Source organism: Schistocerca cancellata, chromosome 12, assembly GCF_023864275.1.
Source record: "Schistocerca cancellata isolate TAMUIC-IGC-003103 chromosome 12, iqSchCanc2.1, whole genome shotgun sequence".
Classification (NCBI taxonomy): domain Eukaryota; kingdom Metazoa; phylum Arthropoda; class Insecta; order Orthoptera; family Acrididae; genus Schistocerca; species Schistocerca cancellata.
Window position 1 is genome coordinate 24212480 of NC_064637.1, and position 20872 is coordinate 24233351.

Consider the following 20872-nt stretch of genomic DNA (forward strand, 5'->3'; position numbering starts at 1 on the left):
TACCCTTACATATTAGTTAAGATACAGGACATCTGAAAGAATATACAGTCATACATAAATTTGGGTATTGTTCTTAAGTTATACAGGCATCATATACAGACATACTTAAATTTGGGTATTGTATTAAGTTACACTGTACTTACAGAGTATGATTAATCAACTGTAGAGGTCACACAGTAAGGTTTAAGCACAAACAAGAGATTATATACATTTTTGCTAAGAAATTCATCAATACTGTAACAAGATTCATCTAAAAGGAACTGCTTCAGATTTTCTTTAAACTTTGGCATGTTTCCAACCAGTTCTTTAATGTGCGGTGGGAGGGCATTAAAAATCTTGACCGCGAAAGAACTCCTTTAACAGTGTCACTGACGTTAACGAGTCTTTTATTGTCACTAGAAGCACTGTCACAAACAGAATCATTTCCATCACATGATGGAAGAAGGATTAAATCCGGCTCATCAGCTCATTCTTTAAACTCAAGATACTATCTTCATCGCTGAGACTCTCAAGTGGTTTTAGGATATCTTATGTATCAGAGGCATTATCAAGAATTTAGCAAAATGACTTCAGGAAACTGCATCTTTTATTTTACTCTAAAAGTAAAAAAAGAAATGTTTCCTGAATTACGTTTTAAAGTAGTTATAGTTTCAAATTGTATATCATTCAGAAAAGTATTACTCTATTACACAAGCCTAGATAAAGATTTTACAACCAGAAACAACATCATGCTTAATTGGTATTCTGATCTAATACTAAAACTATGAGTCAAACATTTATGTCAATACAAGCAGTTTCTGTATAGAATAAAATTAATACCTGTTGCACATTATCTTGCCAGCTCAGAGTAAATGGCTAACTGTGCAATTATGTAGGATTGTACCAAGTGGAATCGAACATAATTGTATAGGACTTATATGTACGGAGGTAGACATTTTTTGATATACAGAGATCGAGATTCTTCTTTGTCACTATGGATAGATGAGGCAACTACTGTCATTGCATTAATCCACTCAACACAGTGCGAGGTGGTCTTGCATAGAGGTTTTAATGTGGTGCCTACAGGACCAGGTGTTCGATGATTTTTGTAGTACGATTGCATTGGTTTAATTCATGAATGCAATTGGGTTTTAAGGCAAACTTTTTTATGCTCCTTATCATTAATATTGTGGCAGCTATTTATCGTACCACACATAATATGACCTAGGCTACACATAGGTAACATGTATTGTGACATGGTTATGCCACATTTTACTGTGTTTTAATTTATTTTATTATTCATTTATATTAGTTAATTATTTAAAAAAAATTATTTTTAAATAATTGTATGCAGTGCATTTGATTGTTGTGATGCATGGCCTATTACAACTGTGTGGTGCAGTTTTGTGAATAATGGCGTATACATATGTTCATCTATTATGCTATATCTGAGTAAAACAGTTAAAACTATTAAAAACAGCATGACATATTTGCCCCTAATGTTACATATAGTTTTAATAATATACAATATGTCCTTTTGAGCCACTTACATAGTTAACATAGATACTTGTCAATTGTTAATGTATGTTCTATATATTTTTATAATAGTACATTTGTTCTACTCATTGTACAGGGGCCTGAAGATGACATCAATGTAACACCAAAACTGGTAGCATATGAGAAGTTCATAAAATAAATTTCCACAATACATATGGCTGTTGGCAAATTATTGTATCTAGAAATACATGCCAGCCGTTGTCCCACGGTCCATAAAGGATCAACAAAGACTTTTTGTGCATTGCGCTGTACATGTTCTATAATGTTACGTTTAAGGTGTGGCAGTCTGCCCTGTTGGGTATATTGTAGATGTCACTTCTAGGTGAGAAAGCAACCCAGAATGTAGATTGACAGAAATTCTTCTGAACACAAAATGGTACTAGATATCAGCATCATGACACTGATTTAGGATGATTGTCTGAACAATGTACATTGAAAAATGAATGAACAGCATAGCACAAGCTTTACATATCATAAAGTAACTTCTTTGTTAGCATGTGTCAACCAAAGAATGTTGTATTATTTAATTAGATAGATAAAAAATCTACTCACCAAGCGGCGGCAGGACACACACATAAAAGACTGTCGTGACTGGCAAGCTTTCGGAGCAGAGTCTCCTTCATCAGGCAGAAGGGTTGAAGAGGAAGGAACAAGGGTGAAGGAAAAGGACTGGAGAGGTCTAGGAAAAGGGGTACATTTTGGGAAAGTCAGCCAGAAGTGCTGATCAGGGGAGACTTACCGTATGGGGTGAGAAGGAAAGACTGATTGTTCATTTTTGTTGTGCATGTTGGTATTCCAGTTGCTATTAGTTTACATATCAATTGTTATTTTTTATTTGTAGTTCACTGTTGCTGTTTGTGTTTACATTTTGCCATTTTGTTGTTTGGAGACAATGAATGGAATGACAAGTGGACAAATCATAACATTTTCAACATATTCTTCTGCTTGAGTTCAATAAAGGGGTGACAGCAGCAGAGGTTGCCAGAAACATTTGTGCTATGTATGGGGATCAGACAGAGCATTGCAAGAAAACAGTTTTCTCATTTTAAGGAGGATTGTTTTGGCATTAGTGACTCTCCGCATGCAGGAAGACCTTCAGAGTTTGATGAAGATTGTTCAAACACATTAATCCAAAATGATCCACATCAGCATACTTGAGAAGTGCAGATGTGTTGAACTGTGATCATTGTGCGACATATGCATGCAATGGAGAAGGTTCAAAAATTGGGTGTATGGGTGCCACATAATCCCAGCCAAAATCACAAAAATTTGTGGGTGGCCATATGTGCATCTGTGCTTGCAAGTCCATAATTGATTTGTGAACAGCACTGACCATTCCTATCCTGTATTGTTACTGGTGATGAGGAATGGTGTCTTTACACAAGCATCAGGAAAAGAGAGGAACAATTGTGCCTAAACTAAGTAGCAACTCCCTGTTCAAAGATCTGCACACATCTGCGAAAGATAATGTAATGCTTCTGGCGGAACGGTGATGATGTGGTATACTACAAATTGCTTCCACAAGGTGTAACCATAACTGCTGACATTCACTGTCAACAGCTGATACATCTTGCAAACACAATCTGAGAACAAACAATGACAAGGAAGATAGCATGGAGTGGTCCTACTTCATGATAATGCTCGTCCAAATTCTGCTAGACAGACCCCCCCCCCCCCCCCCAAAAAAAAAAAAAGAAGAACAAAACTGTTAAAGAGCTGCATTGAGAATTCATTCCACACCCAACTCATTCTTGTTATCTTGTGCCCTCACATTTTTACCTTTCCTGCTTTCTGTTGTGCAGCCTTCATGGAACTTCCTTTACGAATGAAAATGTGCTCCAGACAGTGCTTAATTAGTTCTTCACCTTAAATCCCCACAATTTCTACACTTGCAGAATCAAAAAGTTGCCCCAACACTGGCAGACAGTTGTAAACAGTGAAGGAGAATCTATCTATGATTGATGACTAAAGTCTCTGTTATATGCATCTGTTGCTTAGGGAAAAATGCTACAAACTTGTGCACCAATTGATTATGTGAGGCAAATGCCAGGATGGTTCCCACTACAAGGCCACAGCTATTAGCCCCAGCATTGTCAACCTACACCTGTAAGCATTTCTCTAAATGCCTGTATATACACATATGAGGCCAAACAGTATGACCACTGCACACTGAGACTCTGAATGCCATCTAATGGTGTTATTGGCACGTGATGTGCTTAGCAAAGTATATAAGCAGAGCAGAGATGAATAGGGAATAATTCTAGTGACAATATGGGATGCAACTGGGTTAATCCACTGGTATAAACTTCATTGACATTGGATGAATTGTTATAAAACCTGGGGAGAAGCATCTTGGAAAATGTGTGCTACTATTGTGGGAATGGAAAGTGGTTGAAGGATGGCAAAATCAAGAGTAGTTGCAAAGTATTTCACTTTCACAGCTCATCACAGAATCTGAAGGTCAGAGACATACTATGTATCACGGGAAACTTTTTTTTTTTTTTTTTTTTTTTTACACCAAATCAGTAGTCACGTCCAGATATGCCATTATCCAGTAAATGACTGCTCAAAACATGCACAGCAGAATATTTCCACAATATCTGCCTTGTCTGTCACTTACTATTATACTTTCAGCTTCTGTACTGTATTCCTCAATTCATAGTTTTGTTTTGTATGTTTATGTGCTTATCTTCCAGCACACTAATGGTGGTGTTAACCATAGTTTCATTTTCGCTAGTTGTAAACACTGTATTTAACTACACTTACGTGTTGCACTGCCATTTTGCTAGCTGGCATCAGAACTGTTCCTTTATCTGGAAGTACACTTACTTGTTCTGGTGCAATGTTTCTGAATGGCATTGGTACCGGCCGCATATTATAACATGAATTTGCCTTCATTTGCAATTTTAAATTACCTGGGTTCGACACACTTTCTATTGTACGTTACTTCTCACTTGTTATACATTTACTTAGTTTTTGCTCTAACTCATTGATTTTCACAAACAGGGCATCATTATCCTATTGTAGCACTTTAATTATTTTGTCTTTTGATGCTGAGTCTGTTATGAGTTTTTGATTGCCCTGTGCAGACAAAACTTTACAGTTATTTACTTTAACAGCACATGAGTAGCTCAAATTGTCTATGTCACCATCATTTTTTAGACACTTTACACATAATGAACTAGAATTTACATCAATTTTTGTGAGCTGCAAATTTGTTACAATTCTACTCTGTGCCATCTGGAATATACTATAGGGAATATTTATCTAGGCTCACATCAGGCTTGTGGTAGTAATAAAAGGCAACAGGACAGTTCTAGACAAAGCAGACCACCTGCTTTTCTTCATGCTTGATGTCTTTCCAATAGGCGATAGCATCTTCCTGCAGGCTAAAGTCGTACTACAGTGGTTTGATGAGTGTGATAGTGAAATTGTGGCGATACCTTGGCACCAAATTTCCCAATCTGAACCCACTGGAACAGATCTGGGACACTACTGGGTGGCAGCTCTTCACCCGCAAACCACCGGCTTGTAGTTTACAATAATTACGTGCTGCATACCTCTGGAAACCGATCGAGAATTTGTTGAATCCATGCTGTGCAAAACCGCTGATTTACTGCGTTTCAGAGTTGGAACAACACACTATCAAGCAGGCTGTAATAGTGTATTGACTTACCATTGAATGAATTTTGTTTTACTGCAACTGAATTACACTCTCCGCCAGGGTTTCAATTACCTCTCGTTGTGCCCTGAAATGAGAAATGTCCTACCCACCATCCTTCCCACCCCTCCTACCATGGTATTCTGCCGTCCACCAAACCTACACAATATATTCGTCCATCCTTACACGACCCCTGCTCCCAATCCCCTACCTCATGGCTCATACCCCTGTAATAGACCAAGATGCAAGACCTGTCCCATACATCCTCATACCACCACCTACTCCAGTCCGGTCACTAACATTACCTATCACACCAAAGGCAGGGCTACCTGTGAAACCAGTCATGTGATCTACAAGCTAAGCTGCAACCATTGTGCTGCATTCTATGTGGGCACGACAACCGACAAGCTGTCTGTGGGCACGAACGGCCACCGACAAAGTGTGGCCAAAAAACAAGTGGACCGTCCTGTAGCTGAACACGGTGCCAAACATGATACCCCTCATCTCAATGACTGCTTCACAGCCTGTGCCATACGGATCCTTCCCACCGACACCAGCTTTTCTGCAATGCGCAGGTGGGAGCTTTCCCTGCAATACCTCCTATGTTCCCATAACCCTCCTGGCCTCAACCTTCATTAGTCACTGTCCTCACCCATCCAGCCCCCTCCCTGTTCCCACTCCAGCACTACACAGCCGTCATTTCACCACCACACCCAGTCTTTTAATTTATTTTTATTTCTCTCCTTTCCACTACTTACCTCCTCCGCACCAATTCTCCAACCCTCCGTCTAAACTTCACTGTCCGCCACCCCTACCATATTATCCCTCCCCCTCCCTGCCCCTGCCTCCTCCTTACCCCCACCCAGTCGCCACTCCCATCATGCACTGGTGCTGCTGCTGGCAGTGTAATTTCAGCTCTCTGAGACCACAGTGTGTGTGCAAGTTGCGCTTGTGTGAGTGTGTGTGTGCGCGTGTGTGTATGTGTGTCTACTGCTGACAAAGGCCTTAATTGACGAAAGCTTTGATTGTGTGAATCTTTTTATTGTGCCTATCGCGGCTCAGCATCTCCACTGTATGGTAAGTAGCAACTTTCCTTCTCTCGCATTGTTACATTCCATCCTGGATTTTCCATTGTTTGATTGTATTGCTTCCTAATCTTTAATACTGTGACATGTCTAACATCCTTATAAAAGTGTTCCACGGGTGAATATTACTACTGCTACAACTAACGACTGCTATTATTTTGCCTACAGGCCAGGTGAACTCCCTGTTTGGCGTGTGTGAGGCCCTGATGCCACTGGTGTACGCCCCACTGTACACCAGCGTCTATGCTGCCACCATGGACTCCCTGCCTGGGGCCTTCTTCCTATTGGGAGGAGGTCTAACCATGCCGGCTGTTGCAATCTTCCTGTGAGTACTCCTAGCTCTACCTCACAGAGCTACAATCCTCACATAAACTATCAACATGGAAACACTGGGGTACACTGCAGTCACAATATGTTTCAGGCCACACATTTCGCTTTGACAAAGGATGAAAATTTGGTGTCTTCATACTCCAAAGACCATCCAAATTAGATAGCAGTGCTCATGATACTATGGTGCTCGTTGTATAAATTACAAGAGTGCAGAAAGGTTGGAAGTTAGGAGAGTAGTGCTGGCAGAAATCTAACTGTGAGAGTGAGTCTTGAGTTGTGCCTTGATAGCTCAGGCGGTAAGAACACTGCCCGTGGAAAACAAAGGTTCTGGGTGCAAGTCCTAGGGTGACACACAGTTTTAACCCTTAACTCGCGAGGTGACTTTTCTGTAATGTTAACCACATTTAAACTGAGATCTAAGGCAAAAATCAATTGAAATTTTTAGTTTATGCTACATAACATTTATTTTTACAATTATTTAAGTGCTGGTTAAATGCTTTTAGTTTATTTTATTGCAGTAAACAAAGCCCGCAGCATTTTACTATTTATCACACAAAAACACATAATTTTGTGTGGTTCTTTTAAATAGTGCACATAAATGTACTGTTAGTACACTGCTTTTTACATTCTGAAACATTATACAGTCTCTGTAGCAAATAAATTTCCAAATCAAACTAAATTCCAGGGTTTAAATTTGTGCATAAAAATTCCACCTGATACGTACAAATAGAAAGTCTGTATTGACATTCATTGCTGGGAACTACATTTTTATCACCACTCAGAAGACATTCAGTTTTAACAGACACTTTAAGTATTTAATTGAAGAAACAGACAGATCCCCATCACAACTTTCCTGAAGTTCTCCCTCTGGCTAATACTCTTGTTCAATATCAGAACTGCAATCACTGGCTAATGTAAAACCATCTTTTTTATTTGTTTCTTGATCTATATCACTGATACCTTCCTCCATAGACCGACTAACAATTTCATCAAACCCTGTAAACATTTTGAGCTACACAGTATCATACTGAAGAAAACAGGTACATAGTTCATGAGGCAAGGTCTAGAAGACTCCAACACCTATCAGTAACACATGTTAACAAAAAACACAGAAGCCGATAACACAACTGACAATTCAAGGAGGGTAGGGGGAGGATAGAAACATTCCACCTCAACTGGCCTTGGAGAGTGAGATAGAAAATTTTCTTGTGATATGAGAGACCACACCTTGTGAGTTAAGGGTTAATCTGTCAGGAAAGTTCAGAACAGCACACACTATGCTGCAAAAGTGGAATATTAATTCTTCATTCTGGATACAATGGTGCCCACTTAACATGGTCTTGATAAGAGCAGAAATGCTTGATGCTACGGTGACAAGGCAGAAGTATGATACAAATATGGCAATCATGTCAGGTTTGATACACTGCTCATTCCAGAGATGCATGCTGAAGGGATTGTCAAGAATGCGGAAAATGTTACAAACCAAAATTACTTAAAATATATACAAAAGAACTCATATGCTAATATTCCTCCACAGATCCTAAATGAGCTGGTGCTCAAGGATATGTTACATTTTATATTTTCACGTATGTGTTTCATAAGTAAAAATACTAAGTTCTGTAAAAGAAATAATGAATATCATAAATACAGTATAAGGAGAAAGCACAATTTACACAATGATTGTAAAAGTCTGGTGATGGTGCAGATGAGTGTGCATGATACTGGCACAGAAGTCTATAATGTTCTTCCTCCATATGTTAAAATAAGTTGGACAAGTGTGCATTCAGGGAGCTTCTGAGGTAATTTCTTCTGGAAAGGTCATTCTATGATTTGGATGAGTTTCTTAGTCACAAGGAAAAGCTTTCTAGAATTACAGAATATATGTATGACATAATGTAATATAAAATTGGGCAATTGTGTAGATTTTCTGGAAGATATGACTGCCATTTGACTGTATAACAGCTTTTATTTCACAACACACTATCAAGCAGTTGGCGATACTGCACTGATTCATCACTGAATGAATTATAAATAAATAAATGAAATGAAACTTGCTGTATAGTCATATGGCAGTTATATTATTCAGAAAGTTTTATGACTGTGGCTCTATACAAATGTAAAATTATTAATTATGTTAAGACTAATTTTTTTAAATTTTTAGCTTGCTCTGTTTAATTTATGTATAATGAAAATGTGATCTAGTATTACCATAGTCTTTTTTATACCATTACCACCTATGCACTGATTTCTTTAGAAAGATCACACAAACTGTCATACAGAAAGATGAACTGACACTCTCTATATCCTTGTAAACTTATCACAGACAGATCAACAAAGGAAGGAACAAATAAAAATAAAATAATAATGGAGTAATGCTTGAACTTCTTGATTAGTTTATTTCTTTGTTGATTCCATTTAAGTTAGTTATACAACTGGACACAGAGGAATTTTACACAATGTGTTTCATGTAGTGTATGACCATTAATGGCTATTTCAGGTGCTAGCAGGTCATTATCACTTGTTTGAAATTGAACCATTATGACAGTAAAACAATCTGTTAACTGTAAATCACTTACATGCCTGATCAGTTTTCATCTGAGCTGTGCCTGGTAAGGTTGAGTCCAGACCCTTGATTGGCATCCTTGTATCATCAGCAGATGTTACAGTTTTTGAAGCATCATTTGAAGTCACTGGAGGATTATTTATGTGTGTCATTAACAATAGTGTCGATGGAGAGGCTTGTGTTCCCGACAGACCCAGCCAGTGGCTGGAAACTGTCCAAGATGATGATGATGATTAACAATAGTGTGCCTAGTTTCAATCCTGGTCGTACTTCACATGTTACGTTGTCCCATTCTGAGGTTAGTTTCATGCCCTAGAAACATTCTGTCGGTGAGACCTTATGTTTTCTATTATGAAGGTAAGAGTGATTCCATGTAAAAGGGATGTCAATAATATCTTAACACTTCAGTTTGCTTAGTAGAATTTTGTGATCCACACAATAAATGGGTCTGGCAAGGGCACAGAATACTTGAACAAGATTTATTTTCTTGTTTGTCTCTGGTAGCATTTCATTTGTACTGCCTTCTCTTTTAGAATCCCTTACAAAGAAACAAACTAAGTGCCAGCCAATAAATTCTGCTCATTTAACTGAGTTGGTATTCGTTAATACAACTCTTTTTCATACAAGGGGCATTTGAGAAGTCCATGCAAAAATAAAAACTACCTACGTGTTTGGGGTAAACTTTTTTTTTAATTTTTCGACATAATCTCCTTTTAGACTTATACACTTTGTCCAATGCTGCTCCAATTTGTTGATTTCTTCCGAATAATACGAATTGTCCAAGTCTGCGAAATAGCTATTAGTTGCTGCAATCACCTCCTCGTTTGAATAAAATCTTTATCCCACCAGTCATTTCTTCAAATTGGGGAACAAATAGTACTCCAAGGGGGCCAAGTTTGGAGAACACAGGGGATGTGAAATGAGTTGGAATCTTATTTCCATTAATTTTGTGACAACAACAGCTGAGGTGTGTGCTGGTGCATTGTCGTGATGGAAAAGGACTTTTTTGCGGTCCAATCGCCGGTGTTTTTCTTGCAGCTCGGTTTTCAAACGGTCCAATAATGATAACTAATATTCACCTGTAATAGTTTTACCCTTTTCCAGACAGTCAATGGGGATTATCCCTTGTGAATCCCAAAAGTCATCTGCCATAACCTTTCCGGCTGAAGGAATGGTCTTCGCCTTTTTTGGTGCAAATCCTCCATTGGTAACCCATTGTTTAGACTGTTGTTTGGTCTCAGGAGTGTAGTAATGTATCCATGTTTCATCCTAGTGACGAAACAATGCTTAAAGTCCTGCAGATTCTTCCTGAACAGCTGCAAACCATCCTCGCAACACTTCTCACAATTCCATTTTCAGTCAAATGTGAGGAATTGTGAAACCCATCTTGCAGATAGCTTTCTCATATCCAAATGTTTATGCAAAATAATATGTACCCATTCATTTGAGATGCCCACAGCACTAGCAATCTCACAAACTTTAACTCTTCTGTCAGCCACCAACATATCATGGATTTTATCAATGATTTCTGGAGTCGTAACCTACACAGGGTGTCCAGAACATTCAGCATCACTTTTGCCCCTGTGGCCACTCCGAAAATTTTGAAACCATTTACAAACTGTTCTAATTGTATGTGCAGAGTCACCATAATGTTTATCAAGCTTCTCTTTAGTCTCCTCTGACGTTTTGCCTTTCATAAAGTAATGCTTAATCATCATACAAAATTCTTTTTCGTCCATTTTTTGACAATCACTCAGCTTCCTTGATTCACACAAATCCGAAATACAAAGAAATAGACCAATATGGCTGTAACTTGGTGTGCATTCTTTCTAAAGATGCTATTAACTAAAGATGACCTCAATACGTGCTGTGGTGCCATCTCTTGGAGTTTGCACAGACTTTTCAAACACCCCTTGTACACCTCTGAAAATTGGAGGACCTGAATTAGGTCTGCATTTTGAGGTGGTTCGATTATCTCTGGTTTTGTAGATGAGAGTTACAACAGTATCTGTAAGTCAGTTAGGAAATATACCCTGAGTCATTTGTTGTTGTTTTGTGGTCTTTAGTCTGAAGACTTGTCTGATGCAGTTTTCCATGTTACTCTATCCTGTGCAAGTCTCTTCATCTCTGAATAATGACTGCAACCTACATCCTTCTGCATGTGCTCACTAAATTCATCTTTTGGTGTCCCTCTACAGGTTCTAAACCCCCCCCCCCCCCACACACACACACCACACTTCTCTCATTGATGTCACAGAATGTCCCCTACCAACCAAGCCCTTCTTTTACTCAGGTTGTGCCACAGATTTCTTTTCTCTCCAATTCTGTTCAGTAACACCTCTGTAGATATGTACTCTTCAACAGCACCACATTTCAAGAACTTCTTTTCTCTGGTTGTCTACACTTTTCATCATCCATGTTTCATTTCTATACATGGCTACACTACATACAAATACTTTCAGAAAACCTAATGCTTAAACATATACTTGATGTTAACGTATTTCTCTTCTTCAGAAATGCTTTCCTTGCCATAGACAGTCTACATTTTATATCCTCTCTACTTCGACCATCATCAGTTATTTTGCTCTCTAAACAGCAATACTCATCCACTACTTTAAGTGTCTCATTTTCTAGTCTAATTCTCTCAGCATCACCTGATTTAATTCGACTAAATTCCATTATCTTTGTTTTGCTTTTGTTGATGTTCATCTTATATCCTCCCTTCAAGACACAGTCCATTCCATTCAACTGTTTTTCCAAGCCCTTTGCTGTCTGTGACAGAATTACGATGTCGTCAGCAGACCTCAAAGTTTTTATTTCTTCTCCATGGATTTTAATACCTACTCTGAACTTTTCTTTTGTTTCCTTTACTGCTTGCTCAATATACAGATTGAATAACATTGGGGAGAGGCTACAACCCTGTCTCACTCCCTTCCCAACCACTGCTTCCCTTTCATGCCCCTTGATTTTTATAACTGCCATCTGGCATCTGTACAAATTGTAAATAGCCTTTTGCTCCCTGTATTTTACCCCTGCCACCTTCAGAATTTGAAAGAGAGTATTCCAGTCAACATTGTCAAAAGCTTTCTCTAAGTCTACAAATGCTATAATTGTAGGTTTGCCTATCTTCTATGGGAAGTCACAGGGTCAGTATTGCCTCACATAGTCTTACATTTCTCCAGAATCCAAACTGATCTCCCCCGAGGTCAGCTTTCCATTCTTCTGTAAAGAATCCATGTTAGTATTTTGAATTGTGACTTACTGAACTGTTCAGTAATTTTTCATACCTTTCAGCATCCGCTTTTTCTAGAATTGGAATTATCATATTTTTCTTGAATTTTGAAGGTTTTGACCTGTCTCATACATCTTGCGCACCAGATGATAAAGTTATGTCATGGCTGGCTCTCCCGAGGCCATCAGTAGCTCTAGCGGAATGCTGTCTACTCCCAGGCCCTGTTTCAACTTAAGTCTTTCAGTGCTCTGTCAAATTCTTCCTGCAGTATCATATTTATCATCTCATCTTCATCGATGTTGCTTCCATTTCCGTAATATTGCCCTCAAATACCTCACTCTTGTATAGACCCTCTATATACTCCTTACTCCCATCTGCTTTCCCTTCTTTGCTTGGGATTAGTTTTCCATGTGATCTCTCGATATTCGTGCAGGTGCTTCTCCTTTCTCCAAAGGTCTCTCTAACTTTCCTGCAGGAATATCTGTCTTTTTCCTATTTAAATATGCTCCTAAATCCTTACATTTGTCCTCTAGCCATTCCTGCTTATCCATTTTGCACTTTCTGTTGATCTAATTTTTTAGATGTTTGTGTTCCCTTTTGCATGCTTTATTTACTGTTTTATATTTTTTCTTTTCATCAGTTAAATTCAGTACCTCTTCTGTTACCCAAGTCTTTCTATTAGCCCTCATCTTTTCACCTACTTGATCATTTGCCGCCTTCACTGTTTCATCTCTTGAATCTACCCATTGTTCTTCTACTGTATTCCTTTCCCCTAGCATTGTCAATCATTCCCTAATTCTCCCTCTGAAACATGCTACAGCCTCTGATTCTTTCAGTTTATCCAGGTTCTATCTCATTAAATTCCTCCTTTTTAGTTGTTCTGTCAGTTTTAATCTACAGTTCATAAGCAATAAATTGTGGTCAGAGTTAACATATATCTGTAGAAATATCTTAAAATTTAAAATATGGTTCTGAAATTTCTGTTGTGCCATTATATAATTAATCTGAAACCTTCCAGTGTCCCCAGGTCTCTTCCATATATACAACTTTCTTTCATGATTCTGAAACGAAGTGTTAGTTATGATTAAATTATGTTTTGTGCAAAATTCTATCAATCAGATTACTCTTTCATTCCTTTCCCCAAATCAGTATTCACCTACTATTGTTCCACTCTTATTTTTCCTACTATCAAATTCCAATTCCCCATGACTATTAAATTTTCATCTTCCTTGAGTATCTGAATAATTTCTTTCATCTCACTCATCATACATTTTTTCAATCTCTTCACCATCTGTGGAGCTAGTTGGCATGTACACTTGTACTGCTGTGGTGGGTGCAGGCTTCATGTCTATCTTGGCTATAGTAATGTGTTCACTACTCTGTTCATAGTAGCTTATCCACATTTCTATTTTTTTTTTTGTTCATTATTAAATCTACTCCTGCATTACCCCTGATCTAACATTCACACTCTGATCACATTCTGCTGATGACATTCTCCTGAGTAGTCCCCACCCAGAGATCCAAAAGGGATACTATTTTACCTCTGGAATAATTTACCGAAGAGAATGCTATGATCATTGAATCATACAGTAGAGCTAAATGCCTTCAGGAAAAATTCTAGTTGTAGTTTCCACTTGCTGTTAGCTGTTCACAGTACCAGCACAGCAAGGCCATACTGGTTGATGTTGCAAGGCCAGATCAGTGAGTTATCCAGACTGTTGCCCCTGGAACTAGAGAAAAGAGTCCCTCTTCAGGAACCACACATTTGTCTGGCCTCTCAACAGATACCCCTCTGTTGTGGTTGCACCTACAGTACGGCTGAGGCCAGCCTCCACTCCAACAGTAAGGTCTATAGTTCATGGGGGCTGAGTCATTCACTCATAGAAAATAATACCAATCCTATTAACTATGATAGCATTTTTAGCAGAATTTTGAATCTTAAGCTATCTGAGTCATTTATTCGCTACAAAGATAGCTTAAAATTTAAAATTTTGCTAAAAAATGCCATCATAGCCAACAGAGTTGGTATGACTTTGTGATGACCTGATGAATTTTGTAATCTCCTCAGGGATTGTATTTTTTGAAACTGTGTCTGCATGCAGTGTCTGCACAACTAAAATTGTTATCTGTATGTGGTTGTTTCTTACTGGATTCAATGTTTGCTGTAACTTTGAAGAATTCAGTTTGGCAATCAAGCATTGAAATGTTTCACCACTGCTGTGATCAAAGGTTTTTTGGCTTAATACCTCACTGCTTTCTGTCCCACGCTAAGGTTGAGTTGTGGATAGACTAAATCATTTACATTTTTTGTATTATACTGAATTATACCCTTCCCACGAGCATCAAGACTTTACTTATTACCTAACGACACTATTGCATAATAGCTGTTACCTGTGGCTGGTTTCATGTATCAGTAATTTTGTTATGATGAGTGATGATGACTGTGTAAGTTATTGTACATGCAATATTGTCAGCTGCCATCATAGGTCTGCCTTTTTGAGTAAGCACAGCTCATGATGTGATGTGCCAATGCACAATGCAGTCACATGTGCAGCGTCTCTGTGGGGCAATGCATACAGAGGGCCATAGGCATGAGTGAGCCCCTACTGGAATAGGGACATCATCAGCGTATACATTATGCAACAAATTTACTAATTTTTTGACATGGTTTATGTTCACTGACGTAAAAAAAAATTGTTCTGTTTCATACTTCACCCTCTTAAGGATGGATTTTCTACATTCTAAAGCAGCCTATGTTCTTCCTTAGGGTTCAGGCTATCTCTATACGAAAATTTCATCAGAATCAGTTCAGCAGTTTAGTCATAACAGACATATACTTTTGCATTTATGATAGTAGTATGGACAAAACTTTAAATTAAATTTTTGTTATTACTGGATTTTGATGAAATAAAGCCCATATGTCGCCCCAAGCCATCTGTGAAAACAGACAAACATGGTGGTTTTTGGTTGAAAAAACTCTGTGTGATGCCCCAAGCTATGCTCAAGTTATAAGTGAAAATCTCATCAAATATTGTCTAGTTATTTTGGACATTAATATCTTCAAACAGACAGACATGATAGTCTTATAGTTGTATTATTAGTATCGACATTGGTAGAAGATAACTGTTACTCAAGTTTCTAATAGAGAGATACAAATATACATGTAGGTGAGACTTTTAGATATATAGAATTTGTGTCACAGCTATTTCATTGTACTCGTTGCCCCCCAAATATGTTGCAATTTCACATTTATTTGTAATTGTTACAATGTCTGAGTAAGATGCCTAGATGTTTTACATGTCTGAAAGCCAGTTTATGAAAAAGTTTGTCTCATTGTACTTAACATAGCATTCTCTTTACAGATGGCTGTATGCATCCCACAAAAAGGATGCTAGGAAGAAAGATGAAGAAGAAAATGCAGCCACCAGGACGACAGCAGTTCTCGAAGCTGCCGCCACTGCAACAAAGACGGACCCGTTGGCCTTCCCTATGGTGAGGAATGGTTCTGTCAGGTTCAGTGACAAGTCAAAAGAAGAAAGCAAAGCAGTGGATGCATCCACACTGAACCAAAGAGCAGCAGAAGAAGGACTGACTCATAGGAAGATCTTTGGTGTAGAAAATCCGGCATACGAGCAAGACTCTGACACAAAACCGGGAGAAGCTCGACTATGAAGAACATTATCTCTAGTGGCAATGAGAGTGTAACTCATCAGTTTGGACTTCACAGTGCACCATGACACGCCTTGTTAATTCTGCCTTCCTTTTATTTTTTGCGCTAATGGGACCTGACAAACGATAACATAATTGTTTGAAACAATGGTGAAAAAATTTGTTGGAAGAAGGCAGATTTCTGACATTAGTAAAAATGTGTAAAAATAATATGAATGGATGTTGTGAAAGATTCTCAGTATCACACCTTGATTTTACAAGCCTAGTATACTGGGAGTCTTTTACATATAGATGTTGCCATGAAAGACTAAGTTGTCAGTTTAGTAAAGCAGGCAGAAAAACTCTTCCAGAGTATTTCTGTGTGGAAGATAATCTGGTATTCCAACAGCTGTGGTATGTGTTTCATCAGTATTTCATACTGGATGCCAAGTTGCTAGATTGTTTCTAAGTATTTAACGAGATAGTGGCATAGAAATGATAGGAATGTGGTAAGTTGCGTAAAATACTAGACACTTCTGTAAGACTCAGATAGGCTACAAACACCCTGACAATGTGTACCCTACAGCAGCAGAAAACAAAGTGCATTTTTCTCACTCTTTGGAAAGATTTATTATAGCTGCTGTTATGCCACAGCTAGATATTTCACTCTATTATCTGAAATAATTTATTTTATTTGAGCTTTAAAATCTCCTTATGATACCATGACTTCATTGCTGATTTTCTCCTAAAGCAGCCAGTGCTCATTCCCATAAAATAATTGTTAAATATGTGGTATTCAAAGCTATTTTATTTTTACACACATTCCTCAAACAAACACAATGCTCACAATTAATGTTTGTCAACAATATATATACAAGTAATGATAAATCAAGAGAGCATAACATGACAAAATTAGACTGCTTACCAATTTATGTATACAAAGTGAAACTGCGACTTTAGATTCTTAAGTCATTGCTTAGATAATACCTAAGATTTTCCACTGCCATATTGTTTCAATAAATCTAACTTTCTTGATATATGGCACTTACGAAAATGCAGTTGGGGGCAAGGATATTCTGTTATCTTAATCCTCTCTCTCTCTCTCTCTCTCTCTCTCTCTCTCTCTCTCTCTCTGTTTGATCAAACACATTCTTCCAGAGAAGCAAATATCAATATAAGAAAATTAATTGTGCGCTCTAGAAAGAAAGAAATGCTTACAATAATATTAGAAACTTTCCATTACGTTTTCACAAGGAAATGGGGCTGATGGCAATAAAATATTAAATACAGAGCTAAAAAAAGTATTTTGTAAAGATGTACTGTTTCCACAAATAAAGTTTAGGATTTACAACAATAAAGTTCTTTTACCTTAAAGAGCTGAAAATAACATCAAAATTCTGTTCACATGTTAAACCAAAACGCAATTGGCTGTGAAATATGTAAATGAAAAAAAGGTATAGTGGCTAGGCTCGTATACAACAATATAAACAATACCTGCTAATACATTCATGGATTATGCTAATTATAAATACATGCATATTATTTCTTTATTTTGTTCAAGCACCTTATAGTGCAGTGGCTGAAACTATAACCAAGACAGGAATTAAAAACACAGCATGATAATGTGTACTCTCTTGCATAGCAACAGGAAATTCTGCTTAGATTAGCCAGAGATTCCCCAAACATTCATGTGCCTGAAATTTACAGCTTTTGAACTGAATGTAGCTGCAGCAACAATGTTTAGACAGTGTTGCATTCCTTAAAAGTCTGAGTTATACTATGGCCACCTACTAACATTGAAATAGAGCTTGAACACAAAACAGACTTTAATGGTAAAATAATGTTAGATTCACTAGATTAAGACACTAAACTATTAATGGAAAAATAAATTTTATGATGAATGGGATAATATACTGCAGTTCATTCCATGTTTTTACATTAGGTGGTCCATTCAACAAAACAGTATAATTCAATACAAATAACAAGTCTGTCATACAACACTTCAGCCAAAGATCATAAGAAAGCAAAACCATTAAAAGGTAGTGTCCTTTCAAATACAGGTTAGAAACAATGTGACCAGATTGGGAAAGAAGTGTAGGTCGTAAGGAATATATCATAAAACAGCAACACGAGATGCTGACTGAAGTTATGATTTACCTACCATCTTTCATTCCTCTTCCCTTGTCTACTTTCTGCATCTTTCCCTCTTCAGTTGCAGAACAGGAAATGCGTGGTTCAGGATTCAGTGTAGATTTCTGAATGTTTTTATTTGCCAATTGAAGTGACCTAAATTTTTCAGTAAGGCTTGTTGTTCAATTATTCTTCATACTGTCAGGTGTCTAAAGGTATCCTACATTTACAAAGATAAAACATATTGATTAAAAGTACACACTCTTTGCCATCAGACTAATGCTGAGGCTAATGCTTATTCTAAGAGTGCAATGAATATCATTCAGTGCAGGCTTTCACAGCTGGATTTTACATCCTTTTGATTTATGGTTTATGACCTGTGGTCCAAGGCATATTTCTGCACCTAGAATTTTGCCTCCTGATTATGTACCCATATGCATAAAGGGACAGTTACTTGATTTTCAAACTTAAACAAAGGACCTACCCACACAATTGGTCATGGAAGGAGTATACAAAATCATCTGCACATGCAGACAATGGTGCATAGAAACTACCAAAAGTAGCATCAACACTTGGCTTTAACACAAGGACAGTTGTCAGGGAAATATGACTAAATCAGCATTTATAGCGCATGCAATGAGTCCAGGAAACACGAACTCTGAATCTCTGTAGTTGTTTCAGAGGCTAACCATCATTATATTAATGTGTATGATGGGGCCATATAAATTCAAAAACAACTTCACCAGGAAATGAGGAGGACTGAAATTAGACAAGTTCTGGGCCTTAGTTCCACAGGATGAGCTCTGTAATGCACATTGGCATGATTCTGTCTTTGGTGGCAGTTGAATGATGTGACTCAACTGTTGTGTGGTTATGTACAAACTTACAAAGCTTGTTAAAGTTTGAAAATCGAGTAATTATGTTATTATGCCTCTGAAGCAGTCTCCAGTATCTGGAGACAAAATATTAGGAACCAAAGCACGCCTTAGAGCACATTCTAATGCTCATGAAACAAAATCTCCAATGAACATTGTTTATGTATGGTCAAGGTACAGTTCAGTCAGTTGAGGGTGTATGCTTCTACTGAATGAGTGAGCATAAAAGACATTGCACAAATATGAATTGTTGCTGCTCATAGTGGAAAAAAATGGAGGGGGGGGGTGTATAGCCAGGAGCAAATAAGATGCTGGCTGATACAAGCAACATATTTAAAAGTAACCACATGTACAATAATTCTGGTGAGAAACAGCCGTTTTGTTGATAATCTTACATTAAAGAACAATACTCCAGTGTTCGTCGTGCAGTGAAGTTAAGTTTGTGGGCAAATATTGTACATAGTAGTGCTGGTATTGTCCAGTTACACCTCAGTGGGTACTCCTTTCCTGTGCTAATTCTCTGTAAGACATGAATCCAATAATCCACTTAACCTTAGTGTTCCTCTTTCCTGTTCTTACTGGGCTTGTAAGCAACAACAATGTTGTGCTTCACTCTTTACATCTCAACTCAGCCAATTTCTCTCTCTGAAGTAGTGTGCAGCTTGGTTTATGTGCCATTGGTAATGTTAACACATAATCCCATCATGCCAATTCAAACATAACTGCACAATATTTGTTAAATGCCTGATGCTGTTAGTGGACCCTATTTGTCTTCAATAAATCTGAGGCATGCACTGATTTTCCTGATCAATCTGTGTTGTCTTTCTGGAGTATATAACCAATTGAGTACCTTCACACTGGTGACATATGACAGAAAGATTGTGCCTCAAACTACTTCTTTAAAGGTGTCTCTCACCGTATATTGGGCATTCTCACTCTTCATGGTATATCTATTGCTCTTCTGAATTTTTTCCACATTCCAAGTATTGTATCTCATGTCTGATTCAGAAGTCATCAGGCAATACATCATGAATTAGCTGTGAAATTTTCAATGGTCATGTAGTTATAAATCTCTTAAACAGGCCAAATTTTAGTTCCTTCGAGATCTGTCTGGATATATATCACATTTTAATATATTGGTTAATGATATTTGAGGACCTGTCATACAGAAACACTTAATTTTTCCTATTATTTTGATTTTATATTAAATCCTGATCTTGAAAAGTAATGTGGATGCCCCAGACCTATTAACTGGTATGGAGGATACATAGGACATATTTCATGGAGATTCCTAAAAATCTGACTATGTTACGGCTTTACCAGGTGTCATGTAATGGACACACTCCAGCTCTGCTTGCAAAGTGAAAAAAAAATCTGTGGTGAAATAAATTTAATTCATGTTCCTGTGTAAACTTCTGATTTCTACACACAGTATTATATTTAAACTGGAAACATATTGTACATTTGAAATGTTCTTTAATGCTGTCCAGAAAGTGTGTACAGCAAGTACATGCTGGACTTTTAAACAAAATAACCTATTCTAGATTTCCAATTGATAGCCATTCTGGCGTATCATGTTGGTGGATTGAAAAGACTGCAGGAAAAGCCTTTATTTAACTATTATGTCACTTTATGTATTTGCAAAATTTCAGTGATAACTGCTACATTTACATAAGTTCTTTTGTTATTAATACATGTTAAGCACAAAGAAAAGTGTAAATGTTTCAAAATGCTTCCAATGTAACAGTTCTCTGTTTACTTTATTATGTAAATTCTTCTATATAATATATTTTCTTGAAACTTAGTGTTTGC

The 20872-nt window shown here is 37.5% G+C and overlaps 1 protein-coding gene across 1 annotated transcript in view; it reads left to right on the plus strand.

Moving 5' to 3' along the window:
* The window catches only part of LOC126109840 (solute carrier family 46 member 3-like), a 612447-nt gene extending 595828 nt beyond the window's left edge, over positions 1-16619 (plus strand). Inside the window, exons 8-9 of the mRNA XM_049914899.1 lie at positions 6451-6607; positions 15770-16619. Coding sequence (XP_049770856.1) covers positions 6451-6607; positions 15770-16079 — 467 coding nt within the window. The 3' untranslated portion in view covers positions 16080-16619. The remainder of the gene's footprint in view (positions 1-6450; positions 6608-15769) is intronic.
* The last annotated feature ends 4253 nt before the right edge of the window (positions 16620-20872 follow it).